This window comes from Zophobas morio, unplaced genomic scaffold (genome assembly GCF_036711695.1).
Source record: "Zophobas morio isolate AGI-343-1 ecotype UQ-CSIRO unplaced genomic scaffold, CSIRO_AGI_Zmor_V1 ptg000759l, whole genome shotgun sequence".
NCBI lineage: Eukaryota > Metazoa > Arthropoda > Insecta > Coleoptera > Tenebrionidae > Zophobas > Zophobas morio.
In genome coordinates, this window is record NW_026972862.1 from 110,841 (window position 1) to 130,113 (window position 19,273).

At 29.7% G+C, this 19,273-nt stretch overlaps 1 protein-coding gene and 1 long non-coding RNA gene across 2 annotated transcripts; both read left to right on the top strand.

Moving 5' to 3' along the window:
* Positions 1-6,167: 6,167 nt before the first annotated feature.
* LOC135121865 (uncharacterized) lies at positions 6,168-6,836 on the top strand. The gene is made up of 5 exons (XR_010279142.1): positions 6,168-6,263; positions 6,314-6,434; positions 6,497-6,535; positions 6,591-6,699; positions 6,749-6,836. It is a non-coding gene; the product is annotated as an uncharacterized LOC135121865 (long non-coding RNA).
* Positions 6,837-13,249: 6,413 nt separating this feature from the next.
* Positions 13,250-17,061, top strand: LOC135121872 (ELAV-like protein 1-B). Its single transcript, XM_064046151.1, has 10 exons — positions 13,250-13,557; positions 13,610-13,677; positions 13,738-13,853; positions 13,903-13,988; positions 14,414-14,475; positions 15,231-15,421; positions 15,668-15,733; positions 15,792-15,882; positions 16,576-16,653; positions 16,900-17,061. The coding sequence occupies exons 1-10, from the start codon at positions 13,370-13,372 to the stop codon at positions 17,019-17,021; spliced, it is 1,068 nt and encodes a 355-aa protein (XP_063902221.1). The 5' UTR covers positions 13,250-13,369; the 3' UTR covers positions 17,022-17,061.
* The last annotated feature ends 2,212 nt before the right edge of the window (positions 17,062-19,273 follow it).

A 19,273-nucleotide genomic window follows, 5' to 3' on the forward strand; every position in this document is an offset into this window, starting at 1 on the left:
TTGACAAGGAAACAGTTTAAAAAACCCTCTATTTAATAAGTTAGAGATCGCAGTACTTAGAAGTCTATGTTAAAACCTAAATCCGCAATTTCGTAGGAAGCTCCTCCGCTTATACACAAGAATACGTAAATAACACCATTTTAGTTCTATAGGCGCCGGTACCGTTAGCCAGGCGGATTGAATAACCATAGAAACCAACCCTAGTGCAGCGCTTGACCCCTATTTCATAGTGTATTAAACCGTAGCATTACAAGTACTATAGTTAAACAACTAGTTCGCAACTCCAACAGCACCAACGACTCTGAAACAGAGCAATGGTAATATTTGTCATCACTCCTTATACAGTTCTTGCTTCCACGGCTTTCTTTCGCAAGTACTCACTCGGATGAAGGTAGTGTCCTGTACAACTTCACGTGTCTTGCCTAAATTTCATAAAAGGCCCAACATGTTCTGCTTGACTACCTCAAAGAAGAGATAACTTCTACAGCTAATACCAGTATCAATGCGCAAGCATTAAAGTAACAAATTTATTTAGCTAAAATACTTCAAATACCACAAAGTCAGTTAATAGAGCAACAAGTTTCTCGCTAACGAACCCGAAAGCTCTAGACACAAGGCAGGTTGTTAGCCATAATTTGCGCTCTAAGACACAGGGAGGATAGCAATGCCAAAGAACTTTGCCAACATCTGGTTTTTACCAAGGTTAAGGATATACCTTTGAATACGCGCGTTACACGACCTACGATTTTCCACGGCGCACGTTGACAAGGGAAGGTAATCACGCTTCAATGGTTTTAAAGTTTAGTTTTTGTTACAGCCTGCAACTGACAAGATAAAAAAATTAACTTCTATTTTGAAAATTTGAAGGTTCTCTTTGTATTATGCGTACCTGCAAGAGGAAATATTCGTAAAGTAAAATTCTAGCTGAAAAAAACCTATCCTACTTAGACACTTTCCTTTCCCTACAAAGTAGCAACATTCCAGAAAACTTCACCAAGAAAAAATTTTAAAATTATTAATAAAAAAAAGGTTAAAGGTCAAAAAATCGAAAAGTTAATTAAAATTTTTTTTCAGTGCTTAAATTTCGGAATAGGATTTCGAAAAAAAATAAAAAAAATGTTTAAGGTGTTGCCATTCCTACGAGACCTTAATCTTCTTACAAAAGTTCTGAACAAAGGTGTTTCTAAGCATCAAACATGACACGAGCTTTATATTTTACTGAAAATAAACAAGAAATTGAGCTCACCAAAGACGCCTCCGAAGAGTAGAGGGTGCTAAAGCCAAGGTAACCTGCATTCAACCTACATTCCGCCCACGGATGGCACCCAATCAGCAAACCTAGATCGAAACCATCGGGAAACCTCAAGGGATAACGCAGAGGTTGCACGCATTTTTTACATAGGGCAATCTTTATTGACCGCTTTACAATACTGGTCTAGGGACAAAAAGTAATCCTCGCTTCAATAAAGAATGTATACTCTAAGAAGAAGGCCACCAGAAAAGGCTAACAGTCAGAGCCGAAACCACGCGTTTGACGAAGTCCTCCCATTACGAGGCTGACCTACCCAGTGGCCAATGTGATTTAATTTCAAAGGATTTACTTGCTGTGAGCAAAACAATAGAATGGTTGATCGCGCAAGACAAGCATTTAAGAAGGTAAGATAAGATTGTAAATCCAAAAGTAAGATACAAAACGCTGGTACATGCGCGAGCAACGAGAAGGTAAAGAGATTACCATTCTCTTAAACGGAGTGTAGTTTTAAAGATCTTAATCCGCAAAAAAAATGCCCCTCCTTAGTATAAAATAGTGTTAGTAACCAAATGTAAATTATTTGACACCTTCCTGCCAAGTGAGTCGAGATTATGCTAACTTCCTGTGAATGACTAGTGACTATGATACCTTCAAAGTTTAAAGTAGCTCGTGGTTATGTTACCTTCCTGAGTGAGGATTGAAGATTATAACGGCGTTCAGGTCCCTTGTAAGATTACAAAAGACACTCAACCTGATGCCTCCGTACTAGCACTCTGTATCACACAGTCAGCCTTCAAGTCGGTTATTTAGACAAACTTCCGCCTACTGTATAAAAGGCTCTTGGACCTGAGCACCGAACTATTATATTTACCCTGTCACTTCCAAGTAATAACACCGGTAAAAGTTGGCTCTTAGTTTGTTAGCGTTAATAGCACTGTTAAAGAGTAAAGGAAGTGATAATCACTAAATCTTGCAAACAGGGTAGACATCCAAAATAATGAGCAAAATTATTCTCACTTTTCAGCTAGGTTTTTGATAATTTAAGCCAAGGTTTTCAGTTTCTTCCCTGCTTGTATCCCTTGTTAGATATCTGACTTCCATCAATATTAATCTGTCTTTGTATTCTTCGCCTTAAAGTTAGCATTTGTTTTAACCTTTTTACTGTTATATAATAAAATGAGAAGGCCTGTAGTTTGTTAGTCCGTTGCTTCCACAATAAAACTGACTACATTCGAACTAGGATGTTCTACCAGTTAAACTACAGCACCGAATAAAATAAAGTTCAGTTACTTAGCTAAACTTTGTTCAAATAAATAGTTATATTGCAACAGACGGATTATTATAATAGCTGATTAGTTCTGCGTCGAGCTAGCAAGGATTGTGACTAACATCTAAGAAACCTTCCCATTTGCTCGTAACATTCTTTTGGTAAGTTTAGTTAGTGAGCCTAATTAGTTTTATTTTACTTAAACTAAACCAATGACTTCGGATTCGAGAATAGTGTTATCCTAGTCAATTATTTCAGTTATGGGTTTATCAAGGTTACCATCTAATAAGTATAAGAATTATTTTCACCTTTGGCCGATTTAATTAAGCCCAAGATTACTTCTAGCGATAACTAGTTTTGACCGGTTGTAAGTCGGTTGTTTCACCTTGAAAATGTGCTACTTTCGTTAACAATTGTCAATAATCGACAACTTTAGTAAACAAAGAGATCCGAACCTGTTCCTGATACGCGGATACTACAATAGCTTATGCTAAATTTAAATGCAAAGTTGTTGGAAGTACAACCAAAAAGGTGTACCACTAATAATCTAACATGCGCAGTTGCCAAATTGAGTTAATTTTGTTTTCTCAACAGGACTTACTTGCTGCGGTTATAGTTCGCGTACGGGAAGCCGAACATATCCTGCGCAAACGTAAGATAGATGTCAAAGTAACGCACAGGGCAACGCTTCAAAAAAGAAACATTGAGAACAGGTAATAAAAATCAAGGTACTAGAAAATGACTCAATGATTATTAAGTTTAAACTAACTTGTTAACTTACCTCATCTAAATTCTAAAAAAATGGTTAAATAGTTCAACTTAGCCATCTCTACCCTTCGGCGTTAAGTTCACTCCAATAAGGTCCTCTTGCTAATTTTCCTTCACAGAACTGGACATAATACTAATTCTCTTGTGAGTTTGCAGAGCATTAACACATACGATACGTGTCTAAATTGTTTGAATGATTACAGAGGATTTATGTTTGCCTAATTTCAATTTCATTTGCTAGCTCTAATAAGTTCTTTCGTCAATAATGAGTCCCTTTCTTATGGTTTACATATCATCTCTTACTAAGTTATTCAGGGAGAGGTAAGATTATTAGCAAGTATTAGGTTTAAAAGGCCTACTTTGGTAGAACAGAACTAACTAACAATCTGGCAATACTAATTAGCTTGTTAACCAAAGTAGAACGAAAAAAAAAAAAGATAAAATAATCCTAAGAATTATATGTAGCACATACCATTTAAATTATTAAATGATCTGCTCTGTCGTAAGTCGTGCAATACTAGTTAAAACCAGTTTTTAAAGTAATGGTCGGAGCAACTCTCACTGCATACTTACATCAGAAATATATATTTTGCATAGTGATTTTAAGCAACTAATGGAGCATTTATAGTTTGTAAGAGTATTTAGTTTAGTAAGGGTTAAATTATAATAGTATATATATAATCTAGTCAGTGGCGCGTTTTAAAAAAATTTTTTAACAGTTTAGTTGTGCTGTGGTCTGCTTCTTGCCTTAATAGCGTCGCTGGGTTTAAAATTTATGTAATATAACATACAGTTTTCGTACTAAATAATTTATTATACCCCAGCTACTAAATAAGATAGTGTCAATGAACAAGTAAATCGCATCAAGGGAACTTTACGCCATACACTCTTTTAACTTACACCCTTACCTTTTTTGTCAGTCAGCACAAATTATATGAATTTGTTAATAAGCGTTCTCGGACGAGACAGTCTCTGTAAATTTCCAACCTTATCGAGCCCAGCCTTTCTGTTATCTTCTTTTTTTATAATACAAAATAGTAGCTTCAAAATTATATCATTGCTTAAAGTTAAAATACTTTTAACCCAATTCAGACACTACCGCTTTAAATATAATATCTTCCATAGAAGCTAAGCTACTAAAAATTGTTGTTATATCTACTTAATAAGGTAAAAATTTACAGGGATCCCATAATGGAACACTGTTAAGTCTATTCAATTTTAAAAAGAAAAGGCGCCCTTGTGCCTCCTCCGATTAAAAAAGATAACAAGACTTAATTTTAATAGTTCTTAGTTCTACTCCTACATTTCTTCTATTTTAAAATAGGTAACTAACATGTATGAAACTCATTATAGTAGGACCCACTACAGCTTAAACTATTTAATACTTTTATGATATTGCTCAAAGAATAGAAATTTTTTTTTTGTTTTGCTTATCAGAGTATGCGTAATATAAGTATGCGATTAATAAACAAAACATTTTATAACGCTCCTTCTTTGTTATAGAATTCCCACTTTATAATGTTCATAAGGTTATGTAGGTTCTATTTTCTTACACAGAAATTATCTTGCCTTATAGATTAAATAAATAAAAGAATACTACTAACAAGTTAACGACCGAGTCGAATATATAGGTACCTCGAGCACAAGTCATATAGTCACACCTGTAAAAGCGTTATGTCAGTTTAAATAGGTAGAAGTATTGCTAGTAGCTTTTGTACGAGCTTAAAGGGCGTTTACCTTTCGTAAAAGTGACTCTTTAATACGACAACGGTAAAACAGAAAACTTATATCGTTCATTTTGCCGTTAATGGGGTTACTTAAGCCCTAACACACCCAATGATACTATATTAGCTTCCTGCATTGAATATACGTGGTTTCAAGGAATCAAAATTATGAGTAGATTTTTTTAATGTAAATATAACTAGCACACACATATATAAAAAATATATTTAAATTTACTTCTTATTATTACATATTCTCTTTATATATAGGTCTGAAGTAATGTTAAATAATCTACAGAGACAATAATAAAAAAACAGAAGTATTTTAAAAACCCTAAACGAAGAAAAAAAAATAATAATAATTTTTAAGCTCAACAAAAAAGTGTTGTATTACTTTTAAAATTTGTTTATGAGCATAAAATTATTTGTAATTAAACTTACTAAATACAAAGCAAGCTGTAAAGAAATTATTCTTAAAGATTATTTTGTTAATAAATTTTATGCCAGTTTTAAATACTACAGAAGCCTAAATTTGTGTTTACTTAGTGTAAACTTCATTAAGAAATAGGACAATTATTTGAAAGAGTGGGTGTATAGTTTATTGAAGCCCTATTAATAAATTAAAGGACAGCTACAATAGATAAAGGCAAAAGCCTAAACACAATACCATGGATGTGCAAAAAAAAAATTAAGGAAGTTACAACACTCTATTTTGGGGCACACAAAACTGAAAAATTTAAGATATGTGCTAAATAAGTATATTTGTATGTTCGTTCGAGGGCCTTAGTACAAATTTGGTTTAATAGACTATTTCTCTTTTGTCACAAGAACACCCAGTGTTTTCATTTAATTAATTTGATTTTACAAGAATGTGTACGATTTTTAAAAAAATAATTGTAAAAATTATACTCCTTTAGTTACCATTATCATAAATTTAATATTCTTTTGCAAAGTTATTTTTTAAAAAACTCCATAAATATATGAGTAAGACAAGTTTGGTGAGGAACCTTCGGGGACCCCTAATTGGGTCGGTTTTCCTATATAAAATATTCATTCTATCGCCAAATTACAAAATACCTGGTAGACACAACATGTATAAATTCTTGTGCCGCTTAACGTTAAGTCCAGTCAATATTACTATACAGGAAGTATGAAAAAAAAATCTAGCATATTGCTAATATTAAGCATTTTATTATCTATCTTTTTAATAACTGGACTCGTTCTAGCTTATGTTCTCCCCTTTGCCACAATTAAGGTTTCACGAAATTTATTTTACTTATTATTTTGTACTTATTTTAAGGTTAGACAGAACTTTTTTCTTTAAATCTAAGAGTATATGGGACCAGCAATGATGTTAACAACTATTATGACTTAGCAACTTGTAAACTTCATTTAAGTGACCAAATGAACTTTTTATCGGGAGCGAGTAAGCAATTTTATAATATGGTTAGGTTGTAATTTACGTACATATATTTCCATCTATTTTAGTAGGACCTTTTGACCAGGACTGCCATAGATACAAAAAAGGTTCAGAGGCTTGTATTCTTACTTAATTATTTTTGTGTACTCGTTTACGCTACAGTGGTACTTATTTGCTCTACTGCACTTTTGGCATTATTTGTTATTAATCTATTGGCTTTATGCGCTTCCCCTTGGCTAAAGTTTTTGGCTTCTATATCTGTGGCAGTAGAGTAAGTTTTTTACAATACTACCTAGAACTTAACTAATTAATAATATTAGGATTTTAGGGATATTATTGCTAATTGCTAAGGTTTGTTTCTTGGAATTTTTCTTCAAAATTCCGACAATGTCAATTCAAAAATATTACCTCATTTCAATAATTTCTGGCGTCTTCGCCATTATATTTACTATTTTTTATAAAAAATCGATTGTGGACAAAAAAAATTTTCAAAAAAAAGAGCTGAAGCCATAATTCCTGAAAAAATAATTTAATATAAAATCCCTTTAGTATAAAGAGACTATGATTTTCTTTTTTTAAGTAAAAACGATTTAACAATAGGGTATGGTTATTAACTTTTTATTAAGCTAGGGTTAATGGCTTACAAGGCAGGTCCTTACACTTTTTTTTTTTACTTCGTGTAAAAACTCGACATATATTTTGTTGCTTATTTTTGGTATTTTATTTAATAATATCTATGAATATATAATAGTTATGAAAACCGTAGTAAATTACAGTTTATTATAGTAGCAACAGCTAAGATAGGGGTTTTTGTAGGGATACCGACAATACTTATTAATGGTAAGATACGAACTTGAACTTTTTAAATATAAACTCATTTTATTTTGTAAGTTTATATCTAATTATCTGGTAAGAAGAACTCTTTTTAGCACTTTAAAATATTTAATAATAAAAATTTTTTTAAAAAAAAAAAACAGTTGTATTAGAGTATTAGTTGGTGGGACACATAACTCCTGTGTGTTTGAAAAACATAGTTGTGTTTATGTAGTTAAGACCCCTACACCAATCCACTTTTAGCCAGCATTACTAAGAAAATTTTCACTCACCCACTACCGCCGACAGGCGAGATCTCATCAGTGACCAACTACCATTGGTTTTTGTACACTTTTCGAAGGATGAGAAACCTTCAGCCTACACTTCGAATAAGCGTTGAACTGCTGCGTAAAAATGACCGCAAAGTGTGTTAGCGTTTCATTCACAGAGCACAGAACTGCAATACACTCCACGCTGCGTCAAATGTTGGGTGGATTGTATGTTGGTACCATTGAATGAGTCATAATAAGTAGTATATTGGCATAAAACCTCGTGCTTTTAATGCCTAATAAAGCTGGCTAATTGGTCTGGCTAGGTAGGAATGATGTTTTCGTCCAATGTTTAGACCTCTAACCTACAAATTAATAAATCATTAGTATGTTGGGAGAATAGTTTAAAATCTTTTCAGGTTAAGCGTAAAACGTAGTCTTCTAGGCTCGACTTAGCTTTTCGCACGTACCAGGATGCATTTGTAATTCCTAAGTTACAGTTCGAATAGTATAACCAGGGCACTAAAGCTTTAGTCGTCTAAACTTGTGAGCAGATCTGTAAAGGAGTGCTTTGTTTAATAGGACAGCTACTACTGGGTTTTGAGATTGAACTTTTGTCTAGAATAACCTCAAGATATTACCAAATTTATTGCGTTGTTAAAAGGACTTCATAATTCTTCTTGAAAACAAGAGCGATTTACTTTTTGTAACATCGATGGTTATTTGCCATGAAGCATAGCATATTTTTATATGAGTTAAATGGCATTGAAGTTTCGTAAAGCTGGGTTTGAGCTTTCTTGAGCTACAGCAGATAGTGTCGTTTAGTAATTAGGGATAATATTTAGAAATAAAAAAGAATGAATGAAAGAATCTCGAAGTACTCTTGCTTTAATTTTTTTATAAGTAGGCCTTATGACTTTAGTTCTCAAGGGAAGGTCCCGAGTAATATAATTTTTATGAGACAAACAAAGTATATGTTGGAAAATTATTGTCATTCATTATGGCACTCTTGCACCGATAGCTTTTAGACTTGCAAAACGATATCCCCCTAACCGCGTATACTAGAATTTACATCATACTTTGCCATTAGCTTATCCCATGTCAAAAAAATTGCGACTACTAAGTTTCTCGTTGAAGGTTGGTGTATGGTACTCGGTAAGTCTCAAATATGTTGCGAAGCCTAAGTTACCTTCACGGAACCTAAACTAGAAGTTAGAATGACACCTCTTAACTCAAAATAATTTTAGGTCTCTTGAGAAAACATCTTCCTAACATCTCTCCTAATCGCAGTAGTCTACATTTAACTAGCTAATAAACTGATTAGCTTCTGGAGAGAGGCGGGTTATATAGGTCTGCATTGAATATTACTACGAAGTTTAAAGTTTTAACGAGCATATGCTTAAGCATTAAGTAGGAGATTCCGTTGGGCCAGTATCAGTAAGGTCATTACATGGTGAAAGATTGGTTTATCGATATTAAAATTTCATTAGATGTTTTAAGAAAAATGTGGTGTGCGTAAGGTGTGCCGAGAGAACGGCCAAAGTGTGACTTATAAAATAAGCTTAGGTAGGGTTGTAAAGTTAGTCACCCCCCCCCCTTCACCATAGTCAGGTTATGGAGCCGTAGAGAGTGCAGAATATCGAGACCGCCATATTAAAGATATGGCGCCATATCTAAAATATCAGAAGTAACAAGCGGTGCGCTCTACCTAAACTAAGTTAAAAACCAAAAATTTCTCCGCTTTAGTTACGAATTACACTGTTTTTTAATGAATATGAAGAGTCTATCAGAAGTTAGCATTACTACAACAAGAAAAAAATAGGCTTTACCGGTATATCCATTACTTGCCGGTCAAACCATAATCAAAGCTTAACAAAAAGTATAAAAATATTTTTATATTGCTATATTAAAAAAATTGGTATTTAGTTACTTCCAAATATATATGACGTTTCTTATTAGTTTAAATTTTGATAGTATTGATAATATAAATAGAAGCGATTTAAGATTTTATATACACCCAATCTAGTTGCTAGAAATAGATTGAAATATTTTTTAGCTCTGTTTTTATAATTCTGGTTTGTTATCTCCAAGGATTCCACGCGTTATCATCTTACTGTTTGAAGGTAGTTGTTAGGTATAGTGTTGTGCCCCTATATATTTTCTAGAACTAGGATAAGTTTTTTAAGGTCGTCAGTAAAGGGGATATTCCGATGACATAAAAAATATTTTTAGCTTAAAGCTTTTAATTAACTATTTTATTAAAATATTTGAAAAGATATTAATTGATCGGTGCTATTACTGCGTTATTGCTAGATTTTTTATCGTGAAAGCTATTGCTAACACTAGTAACGTCGCTATTAAAAATTATTATGCTATTAGTATTATGGTTGGTGTTATTATTAATTGTGTTGTTGACTGTTAAAACTTCTGTTCTTTTAATAAATCATGCTATAGAGCGGCGTAACTGAGTTAAAGTAAACAATATTGAAAACTTTTCGGACTCTAAAAGCAGGTAGGGATTTATTTTTACTAGGTTCGACTGTATAAAACTCTCTTACGGGATCTTTCACTTTTCCTGTCCGATCTATAAGTTCGTAAAATTTCTATCTATAGTCCATACAGTTCAATAGTTAGTAAATTTTTTATAACTTCTAGTGTGTAAGGCCCGGTCAACTTTAAAAAATAAGTATAAATAATTAGTGTCTTGTGAGTGTATTGAGTAAAATTATTAATAAAGTAGATAATAAAATAAGAGAAATAATAATATAAATAAAATTTAACAATTTTAATTAAGCAAGTAAAATGTTTAGGTAAGGGTCTCCATCCCTCTAATCTTCATAAATTTAGTACACAAAACTGAATTCGTGAAGTCAGACGTTACCATTGTAAGGTGTTATGGCATAACTGTAACTTATTTTTTTTTAACACTGGATTTTAATAAAGCGAAAGAAGGTAATAGAATTAAACAATTTTTTTTATCTTGTTCATTTTTCAGAAATATACTTTCCATGCTACTTTTTAACCTGTGTTTCACGACAGTAAGTTAATATTTATACTTTTATGATAAACTCTTTTTTTACTAAATTGATTATCTTTTCGCTTAAAAAAAAATAGGGCAGTAATTTTTTACTAACGATTTGAACTTGCTCGTGCAACGTTAATTACCGCTAAGCTACGGCAACAAATCTTTTTTTTTCTTCTTAACAAAAAACGTTTTAGCAACTTCCTTCTTCTTAATTAAACCATAAAGGGGAATATATTTGAGCAAAAGTGAAGTATCTACATGCTAACTACCTCTTTAGCTAGAATAAGTTGCTTTAAGTTTCGCTTTGGACATTATCAAGAATTATTAAGAATGATCTACCCAGAGCATGCGATTGGTATGGCCCTGGTTAGTGAAATGGTTTTTCAGCGGGATAATGCCCTATGTCACACGCTGCACTATTGGTGTGACCATGGTTCCAATTACAGTCGTTCCAAGTGCTAGACTGGTCTCCGCAAACTCAATCCCGTTGAGTAAGAATGGGGTATCTTGAAGAGAAATTGGGATCATACGAATCGACTCCTAACTTGGACGAGCTTTGGACACGTGTACAATCAGAAGGGAATTATGTAACCCCGGACCAACGGTACAATCTGATTGCCAGGACACCAAAGAGGATAAAAGCAGTGATTTTGGCAAAAGGGAGCTATACTAATTATTAAAGCTCGTTTATTAAATTTAATTTTTCCTACGTGCAAAATTGTTTCTACAATTTGTTAAATTTACAAGCTCATATCTTTTCGAATATTAAACCAAGTTAAGATCAGGTATTAACAAAATGTAGCTAGAACATAGGAGTTTACTGTGTATAAATTTTAAAGTAATCCATTACGTTATTGAAAAGTTATTCTAAAATGTAAAACATTGAAATAATTTTTCTCAAAAGTGTATGTCTGCCAGTTTTAGTTTTAAAGCTGGAATTGTTCTCCAAGGGTTTTTTCGTAATTGCTGCCTCATTATATGCAAGTGTTTTGATAATTATTAAGGCCCGGGTTACTAAAGGTCATGACAAAACTGTAATCCTCTCTGAGACAACCATTTTCAAGTTGCCTTGCCTGTACGTTTAATGCGGTCTACATGAAAAGCTTCATTTTTTGACCTGATGTCTCATTACAGAAAATCTTCCAAAAAATAATTTTTGCCCAGCGTCTACAGTCCAAAATAGTTTATTTGCTTATTTCAACCTATATTTCTTTTGTTTTTTGGTATGAAGTGATTTTTCTTTAGCCTTTCTATAAAAAAAATACTTTTAGATTGAAATGTATACAATTTATATGTCATCCTTTATAATATTTTAGTTTACTTTTGTGTAGCATTTGTCCACAACATAAACGAGATAGTTTAAATTTTGACTTTCCTTCCACTGTGCCTTAACATATCTTAATATTTTTCGTCGCCCCTTTTACCTAAGAGATCGTTGTTTTCATAAATGAAACTAGCCTAGGAAGGCCATTACTTTTACCTTTAACAATAACATCGTTTTTTCAATAGCGTTTTTAAACATTAAAAACAGTTGATTTTGCAATTTGAGGGAAAGTATCAGCAATCTCACGGACGGTACTGCCTCGGTGACAGTGTTTGACAATTCATTTCATGCACATCCTTGCCTGTTGCTGCGCCTCGGACCATTTTTATGACTAAAACTGGCACATAGTACCATAAAATTTCAAATTGTTTAGGGTAACAGTTGAGGCCATTTGTTACAAAAAAAAAAAAAAAAGAAAACTGTTTAAAAACTGATTCTTATACAAGCTTGTCCCAACAGTTAGTTGTCAACCTGTTTTATATCAAAAAGAAACAACTTCATCTACAAGAATAAAAAATTGCGGAAATATTATGTTTATTCTGATGTATAACAGTAATATAGATATACTGTTAGATTTCCTCAAAACTGTGTGAATAGTTAATTAGAAATTTTTTTTATTAGCCATTAATTAAATTAGGTGCTTGTTACAACATCCAATTATTAGGGTTAATAGAATAGCGTAGGCAAACGATTGTACTTCGTGTCCCTTTTTCATAAACCCTTTTATAACGGGAGCTTTCCTTAAAGTTATAGATTTTAGGTTTATACCAGCGAGAGAATAATTGTATAAAACCTTATTTAAAACAACTAAAATATGTCGAGTATTTGCGCGTTACGGTTGCGCTTTATCTCTTTGAGCTGAGTGTTCCGCGGTTTTCACGACTTTTTATAAAAGCAACATTTTCAATTTTATTTAAATAATGTTTTATTATTTCTATTTTTATTATAAAGGACTGATGCTGTTTAAATCAATATACTTTTACCGCCTGCGGTACTTTTGCAGACAACTTTAAAAACTTATAGCCGTAGGTCAAGCACTAACAAGGCATCAGTTCGATTCATGGCTCACAAATATATTATCTAATCTCAAAAGGAGCGAGAAGAATTTATATCTTCAATTTTAGGTTTACTTTATTTCTAAGAAGCAATCGTTAAAATGTTCTAATAAGTCATTTGTTTTAGACAGTGTAGCTTACTAACTTCTTTAGTAATATTAAACGAAAATCGGGTGCCTTTTAACTAATAATTATAAAATGCCATGGTGGTCAAATTAAAAATTAATTTGGTAGATTATAATAACATTATAGAAACTGCAATTTTCCATTTTTTAATAAGCAGGTCGTGTGCGAGGACCAGTTTGGGTTTTTGTTTTTAGTTTGCTTCACGGGGCTTTCGCTTTAACCTTGCCGTGTATGCAAAGGGATTCAGCGCTGGATTCTAATTTACTTTTTTACTTAAAGCAAAATAAATAAATTTCATACTGTTTCTGAAGTTTTCCTTTTAGTTAAAAATGACTTATCAGGCAGGTTTACAGCACCCGAGCTCATATTCCGAGCAAGATGGAACGAATCTTTACGTTAGAAATTTACCTCTTGAAATGACAAGTGATTTACTTTTAGCTACTTTTACGCCATATGGTAAAGTCTTAGAACATCGAATAATGAGGGATTTCGCCACTGGCATTAGTCTTGGTTTCGGGTTTTATTTATTTCGTTTTTTGTTTTTAATTTTTAGGGTAATTACTCAATAGCTTTGTACGTTTTGAGAAAAAATCAGAAGCTGATGCTGCTATTGCCACTTTGAATGGCCATACACTCGGTTTTTGCTTCAAGGTTTCAAAGTTTAACGGATTTTATTAATTTTTTTGTTTTCTACAAGGGACAATACCGTTAGTCGTTAAGGTTGCTGACAAGGTTAAGGAAATTGGACAAGTTAGTGATAATGTTTATATCAAGCAAATGCCTCTTAACTGGGATGAGAACAACGTTAGACAGGTATTATAAATTTTATTTTTTTATACATTTATAAAGAAATTTTATTAAGCTTTTTGGAAATTATGGTAACATCCAACAAAGCATTGTTTTAAGAGATATAAATACTGGAACTTCTCGTGGGATAGCATTTGTTAGGTGCTATAACTACATATAAATCATTGCTTAATATAATTTATATTCATTTTTTTTAATTTTTTTTTTACTAATATTATTTTACTAACGTTTTATTTTTATGTTAATTAATTAAACGATGGTTTTATATTATGTTAAGTCTATAGTATGTAATAATAGAAAAGGTTATCAAATGAAATAAATTCTAAGCCTTTTTTAATGTAGATTTCTTGAGCGTATGCTATATACTTGCATATACATATATACTTATGTATATACGTATACTTTTACGGCTCTTTATACAAAAGAGTTATTTTTCCTGAACTTTTGTCAGAAAATATACGTCTTTTCTGATTTTTGTTCTGGAAAGCTACTTGAGCAATTTTTTTTATTAGCCGGTTTTGATTTTTTCTTTTTAGATTTTTAATTTATATTTTTTTTGCGAGTAGATATAGTACGGAAGCAGAGGCGTCTGCCGCCATTGCTGCTCTTAATGGTTTCACTCCACCTGGTTGTGCTTGGCTTTAATTATTAGTTTTATTATTAACTTTATATTTATTTTTGGATTTATAATCGTATAATTATTTTGGATTTAATTTATTTATATATATTTTAGGTTAACTTGGCTTTAATATTAATTATTATTTTTTGGATTTTTTATTGTTTTAATTATTTTGGATGTACTTTATATATAGGTTAATTTAGTTTTAATTACTTACTTTCTTTATTTTTCGTGTATTTTTCTTGTTTTATTTATCTGGAATTAATTAATTTATATATTTTTTAGGTTAATTAGATTTTAATCATATTAATTACAATTTTTTTTTAGGTTTCTTTGGTTTTAAATATTAATGTTTTTTAATTTTTTTGGTACTATAATTATTTCAGATCAATTTAGTTTTTTATTATGGTTATGTTAATTTATATACTTTTTTAGGTTAATTTATTTTAGTTATATTAATTAGTTATGTGCATCAATTTTAAAATATTTTTTAGGTTGATTTGGTTATCATATTATTTTTCTTAATATTTATGGATTTAATCCATTTAACAATTTATTCTTAGATTCGTTGTGTTAAATATATTATTTTTTTTTAATTTTTTTAGATTAATCTAGTTTTAATATATTGTTTCCTTGTTGATTTTAATTTTCAATACTTTTTTTATCATTTTATCAGGATTAAATAATTTATAATAATATTTTTAGATTAGGTTTAAAAAAATAATTTTAATTTTTTTTGGATGAAATCAATTTTTTTTTTTTAGGATCTATGCAGGGCCTCGTAGTGCGCTTTGCAGAGACGGAAGAGCAGAAGCAGGCACGTCTTCGACGGACGGGGCTGCTTCCTACAGCTCCCGTGATTCCCAATTACGGCGGCTTGGCGACGCCCTCTCCTGCCACTCCCGTTAGCCCCGCCGCTCAGTACTCGTATGCCCATGCTCAATACCAACAACAGGTTTTTGTATTTTTTTCTAATTTTTAATTTAAATTGTTTTATATTAATTGGTCTAATGCTTCCATTATAGTAATTATATAATTTTAAGTTTTAATTATTATTTTATATTTTATTTTTTTTTGAATTTTTAGTATAAACCTCAATTTTATCCTTTTTATCCTTTTTTTAATATTATTTTTTTATTTATTATTACTGATTATTATTTACTTAATTTTTTAGGTTTTTTTATTTTATAATTTTTTTTAGTGCATGCAACTGAATGCTTATTCAAATTATGGTGCTGCTCTTTCTGCGGCGGCCGGCTCGTATACTGTATTTGATTTTATAAATATTATTTTTTTTTTTTTCAATTTCGCAATATTTTTGTAAGAATCGATATACTCCGTACTCCTCTCAATCTCAAGAGCCAGATCCCAGCAATCTTTTTATTTTTCATCTTCCCATGGAAGTTAATGATGCCGGTCTCATTTTTATCAAAGAAATTTAAATTTAAATTACTAAAAATTAATCTGCGTTTGTTGTTACTTAATTGATTAGTAAGACAATTTTTTTATAATTCATTAATTGATTCTACAATTTAATTTCGTTTGAATTTTTTTATAAAAGATGTATTAATTTTCAATTATTTAATTGATTGTGTTTAATTTAAAAGGTCAAATTGCAAGTGATTTTTTTAAAAAATTATTTTTTATGTCTGTTTTTATTTTAAGCGCATGTGCTTTTATAGCGCGTTTTAATTATTGTAAAGTATAATAAAAGTTAATTATATGAAATACAACAACTTTAAAAAATTTTTAAAAAAAAACTATAAATAAGGAAAAATATATTTTAAAAATCTTTAGTAAACGTAATAGGCGTATGTAATTTTTTTTAATAAATTTATTTGAACATAGAATTTTATTATTAAAAGTATAGCAAAGTAAATTATTATTATTTAAATAAAAGTATATAAATTTTAAACTTTTATTGTAACAAGAAAAAAAAACTGATAATTGTGCATTTCGCATTTAATCGTTTCATAGAATTTTTTATAAATAATTTTGCTTAAATTTTTAATTTATTTTTATTTAATTTTTTTAAAGAAATTTCAATTAATATTTTGTTTTAATTTTTTTTAGTATTTTATTTATAACTTAATTAAAATAATCTTGAAGCTCTTTATCAATTGTTTTCACCTTTTGGGACTTTGGAGAGTGTGAAGGTTACTACTGATGCTAATGGGATGAGCAAAGGTTTTAATTTTTTTTTTAAATCACTGACAAGATACTTATATAGAAGTTAAATATCTTCCTCTTAAATTAATTTATGTTTCTCTTTTAGCGCTATATCATAATATATTTTTTTTAAAAGGGTTTAATATAAACAAACTTTTTTTCTTTTCCTTTTTTTTGCTAAACAAGTTTGATTGGAAAATTTAATGGAAATTATATTTTCTTAAGTGAATTTTTTTTATAAACTTTTTTTTTATTTTTTTTTAGGTTACGGCTTTGTGAAGTTTTTTTGTCCTCAAGAAGCGTATACTGCGATTCAAATGATGAACGGCTATAAGATTGGCAACAAATATTTGAAAGTCAGCGTGAAAACGAAGCCTCGCCGATAAAATCGCACGAATTATAATTAAAGAAAAACTAGTGAATCTATTTTTTTCGATTTGTTTAGTTAACCGCATTTCGAACTTAAATTTCTTTTTTTCCATTCGCATCTTATAAATTTATGTTGGGTACAATTCTGAGATTTTACTAAATTTATTAATTCCTTCATAAAAATTTAGTTTTTTTATTTATTATTATAGTAATTTTAACTTTTTATTAGCTTAAAGAAATTAAAAGTTTTATAGGAATTTAACTGCTCTGATGTTTTTTTTAGTTTTTTTTTTTAGTTTTTCAAATTTAGTTTTTTTTTATATTATGATACTTTTTACTTATTACTAGCTTGTGAAATTTTATAAGTTAAGAATAACTTTATAATATTTAACTTCTAAATATACATCAATAAAACTTATTAGAATAAATTTATCAAATTAGTTTCATTATTAAAAAATTATAAAAATTAATAAATAAATTGAATAAAAAAATTTTAAGAAAAAATTAAAAAATTAAAAAATTAAAAAAAATAATTAATAAATAGAAATATAAATTATTTTTCTTGAGTACAAAATTAAGATTTTACTTTTTTTATTATAAATTTTTAATTTAATTCTGTTTAATTGTCGAAATTGCACGTTTAATTTTATTTAGCTTTTAAGAAGTTAAAATTTTTAAAGAAATAAGATTTCTGTTTCAAGCTTTGTAGAATATATAACTGTATAACTGTACAGTTTTTATATAGTATTTTAAGTTTTTTATATTATGAAAACTGCTTATTATATAATCACTGTAAATTTACACTTTAAGAGGATTTTAATTTTTAGGTAGACTTTAAATTTAATTCTATATTATTTATTATAATTCTTTTTTTTTTAGTTTCTAAAAAATCTAAAGTTTAAGTTATGAAGGTATATAATAAATGGCTAAAGTTGATAATGAACGTCAAATGTAAACTTTTTATTATATATATATTTTCGGGAATTTGTCTTTACAAATTATGCGTATACTGTAAATGTAATTATTTTTTTGTTATTCAAATTTTTTAAAAAAGGAACTTTGGTAGGGCTTGTATAGTTTTGTTACCTTAAAATTGTGATATTAGGGCCGCCCTCTTTTTTTAGTAAAACTTACGCTAATTTAAAAGTACGAAATTGAAAGAAATATTTTATACAATTCAAAATCTTAGGAAACGTTGGCTGCACTACAAGATTTTAGTTTTAAAAGTAAACGGTAATAAGGTAGTAGCTTATATTTTGCCCCCCATTTTTTTAAAAAAGGTTAACATATTTAGCTTGATTTCAACTTCATACCTCTTTCATTTCGTAATAATTTTAACTATCAACAAACTTGATATTGTCCATATTTTTATTCAATAGTTGTTTAAAAATTAAGAGAACAGTATTTCTTTGTATGAAAGGAGTATTATCTGAGTTAGAAATATAATATTGAAAAAATTAAAATGAATTTCAGCTGACCTACCCCTCTCTTGCATAGCAACTTTTTTCTGTTTTATCGCGAAAATAACTAGCATAAATAAAAGTTGTGTCTTCTTCCTCGCAAATATATTACATAAACCTAAAAATACCTAAGAACGTAGCTATAAAATTTATATTTAACGAATAATAATATTAGACAACGGTTGTAGACGATAAGAATTTCTTTCTTTTCGCTTCAAACTTGATATCGGTTATATATATAATTTTTAAATGAAAATGGGATATTAAAGCTTTAATGGAAGTGATTACTTGCAAAAATGAAGAAAAGTTGAACTTAAAACTTTTAATAATTAACGAACCTAAAAATCTTAATTACCACTTAATTATTATATAGAATGGATGAATTAATATTTAATGTAGTATACACTCCCTTTAAGTTTTTCGTATTAATAGCTATCCATGATAAATAATTTTACATGCATATAAAATTAAAAAATACCAAGCAAAGAAAAACTTGGAAATCTCAAAAACTAAATCCACAAAGAAAGATATTACTAAACTTAAACATGAACTAGAAATTATTTAATAAAAATTTAATTAACTTTCTTTCCCTATAAAGTTTTCATGTTATCTGCTATTGATAGGGTTCTTTTTGATACTAAGTGCTTTAAAGGCTTGAAAGATTAACATTAACTCTCGTATATAAATAAAAGTGCTAATTAAGAAAAAGGTGAAAAGCTTTGAAATTAAAAATCCATTTAGAAAACTGACTAATACTAATACGTAATCTAACAAATCAAGGATTTTTAATTTTTTCTTCCCCCTCAAGG

Coding starts and splice junctions, on each gene's coding strand:
- LOC135121872 (XM_064046151.1), top strand. CDS start 13,370: ATGACTTATCAGGCAGGTTTACAGCACCCGAGCTCATATTCCGAGCAA. Junction 13,854..13,902: donor ATGAGAACAACGTTAGACAG/GTATTATAAATT, acceptor AATTTTATTAAG/CTTTTTGGAAATTATGGTAA. Junction 13,989..14,413: donor CGTGGGATAGCATTTGTTAG/GTGCTATAACTA, acceptor TTTTGCGAGTAG/ATATAGTACGGAAGCAGAGG.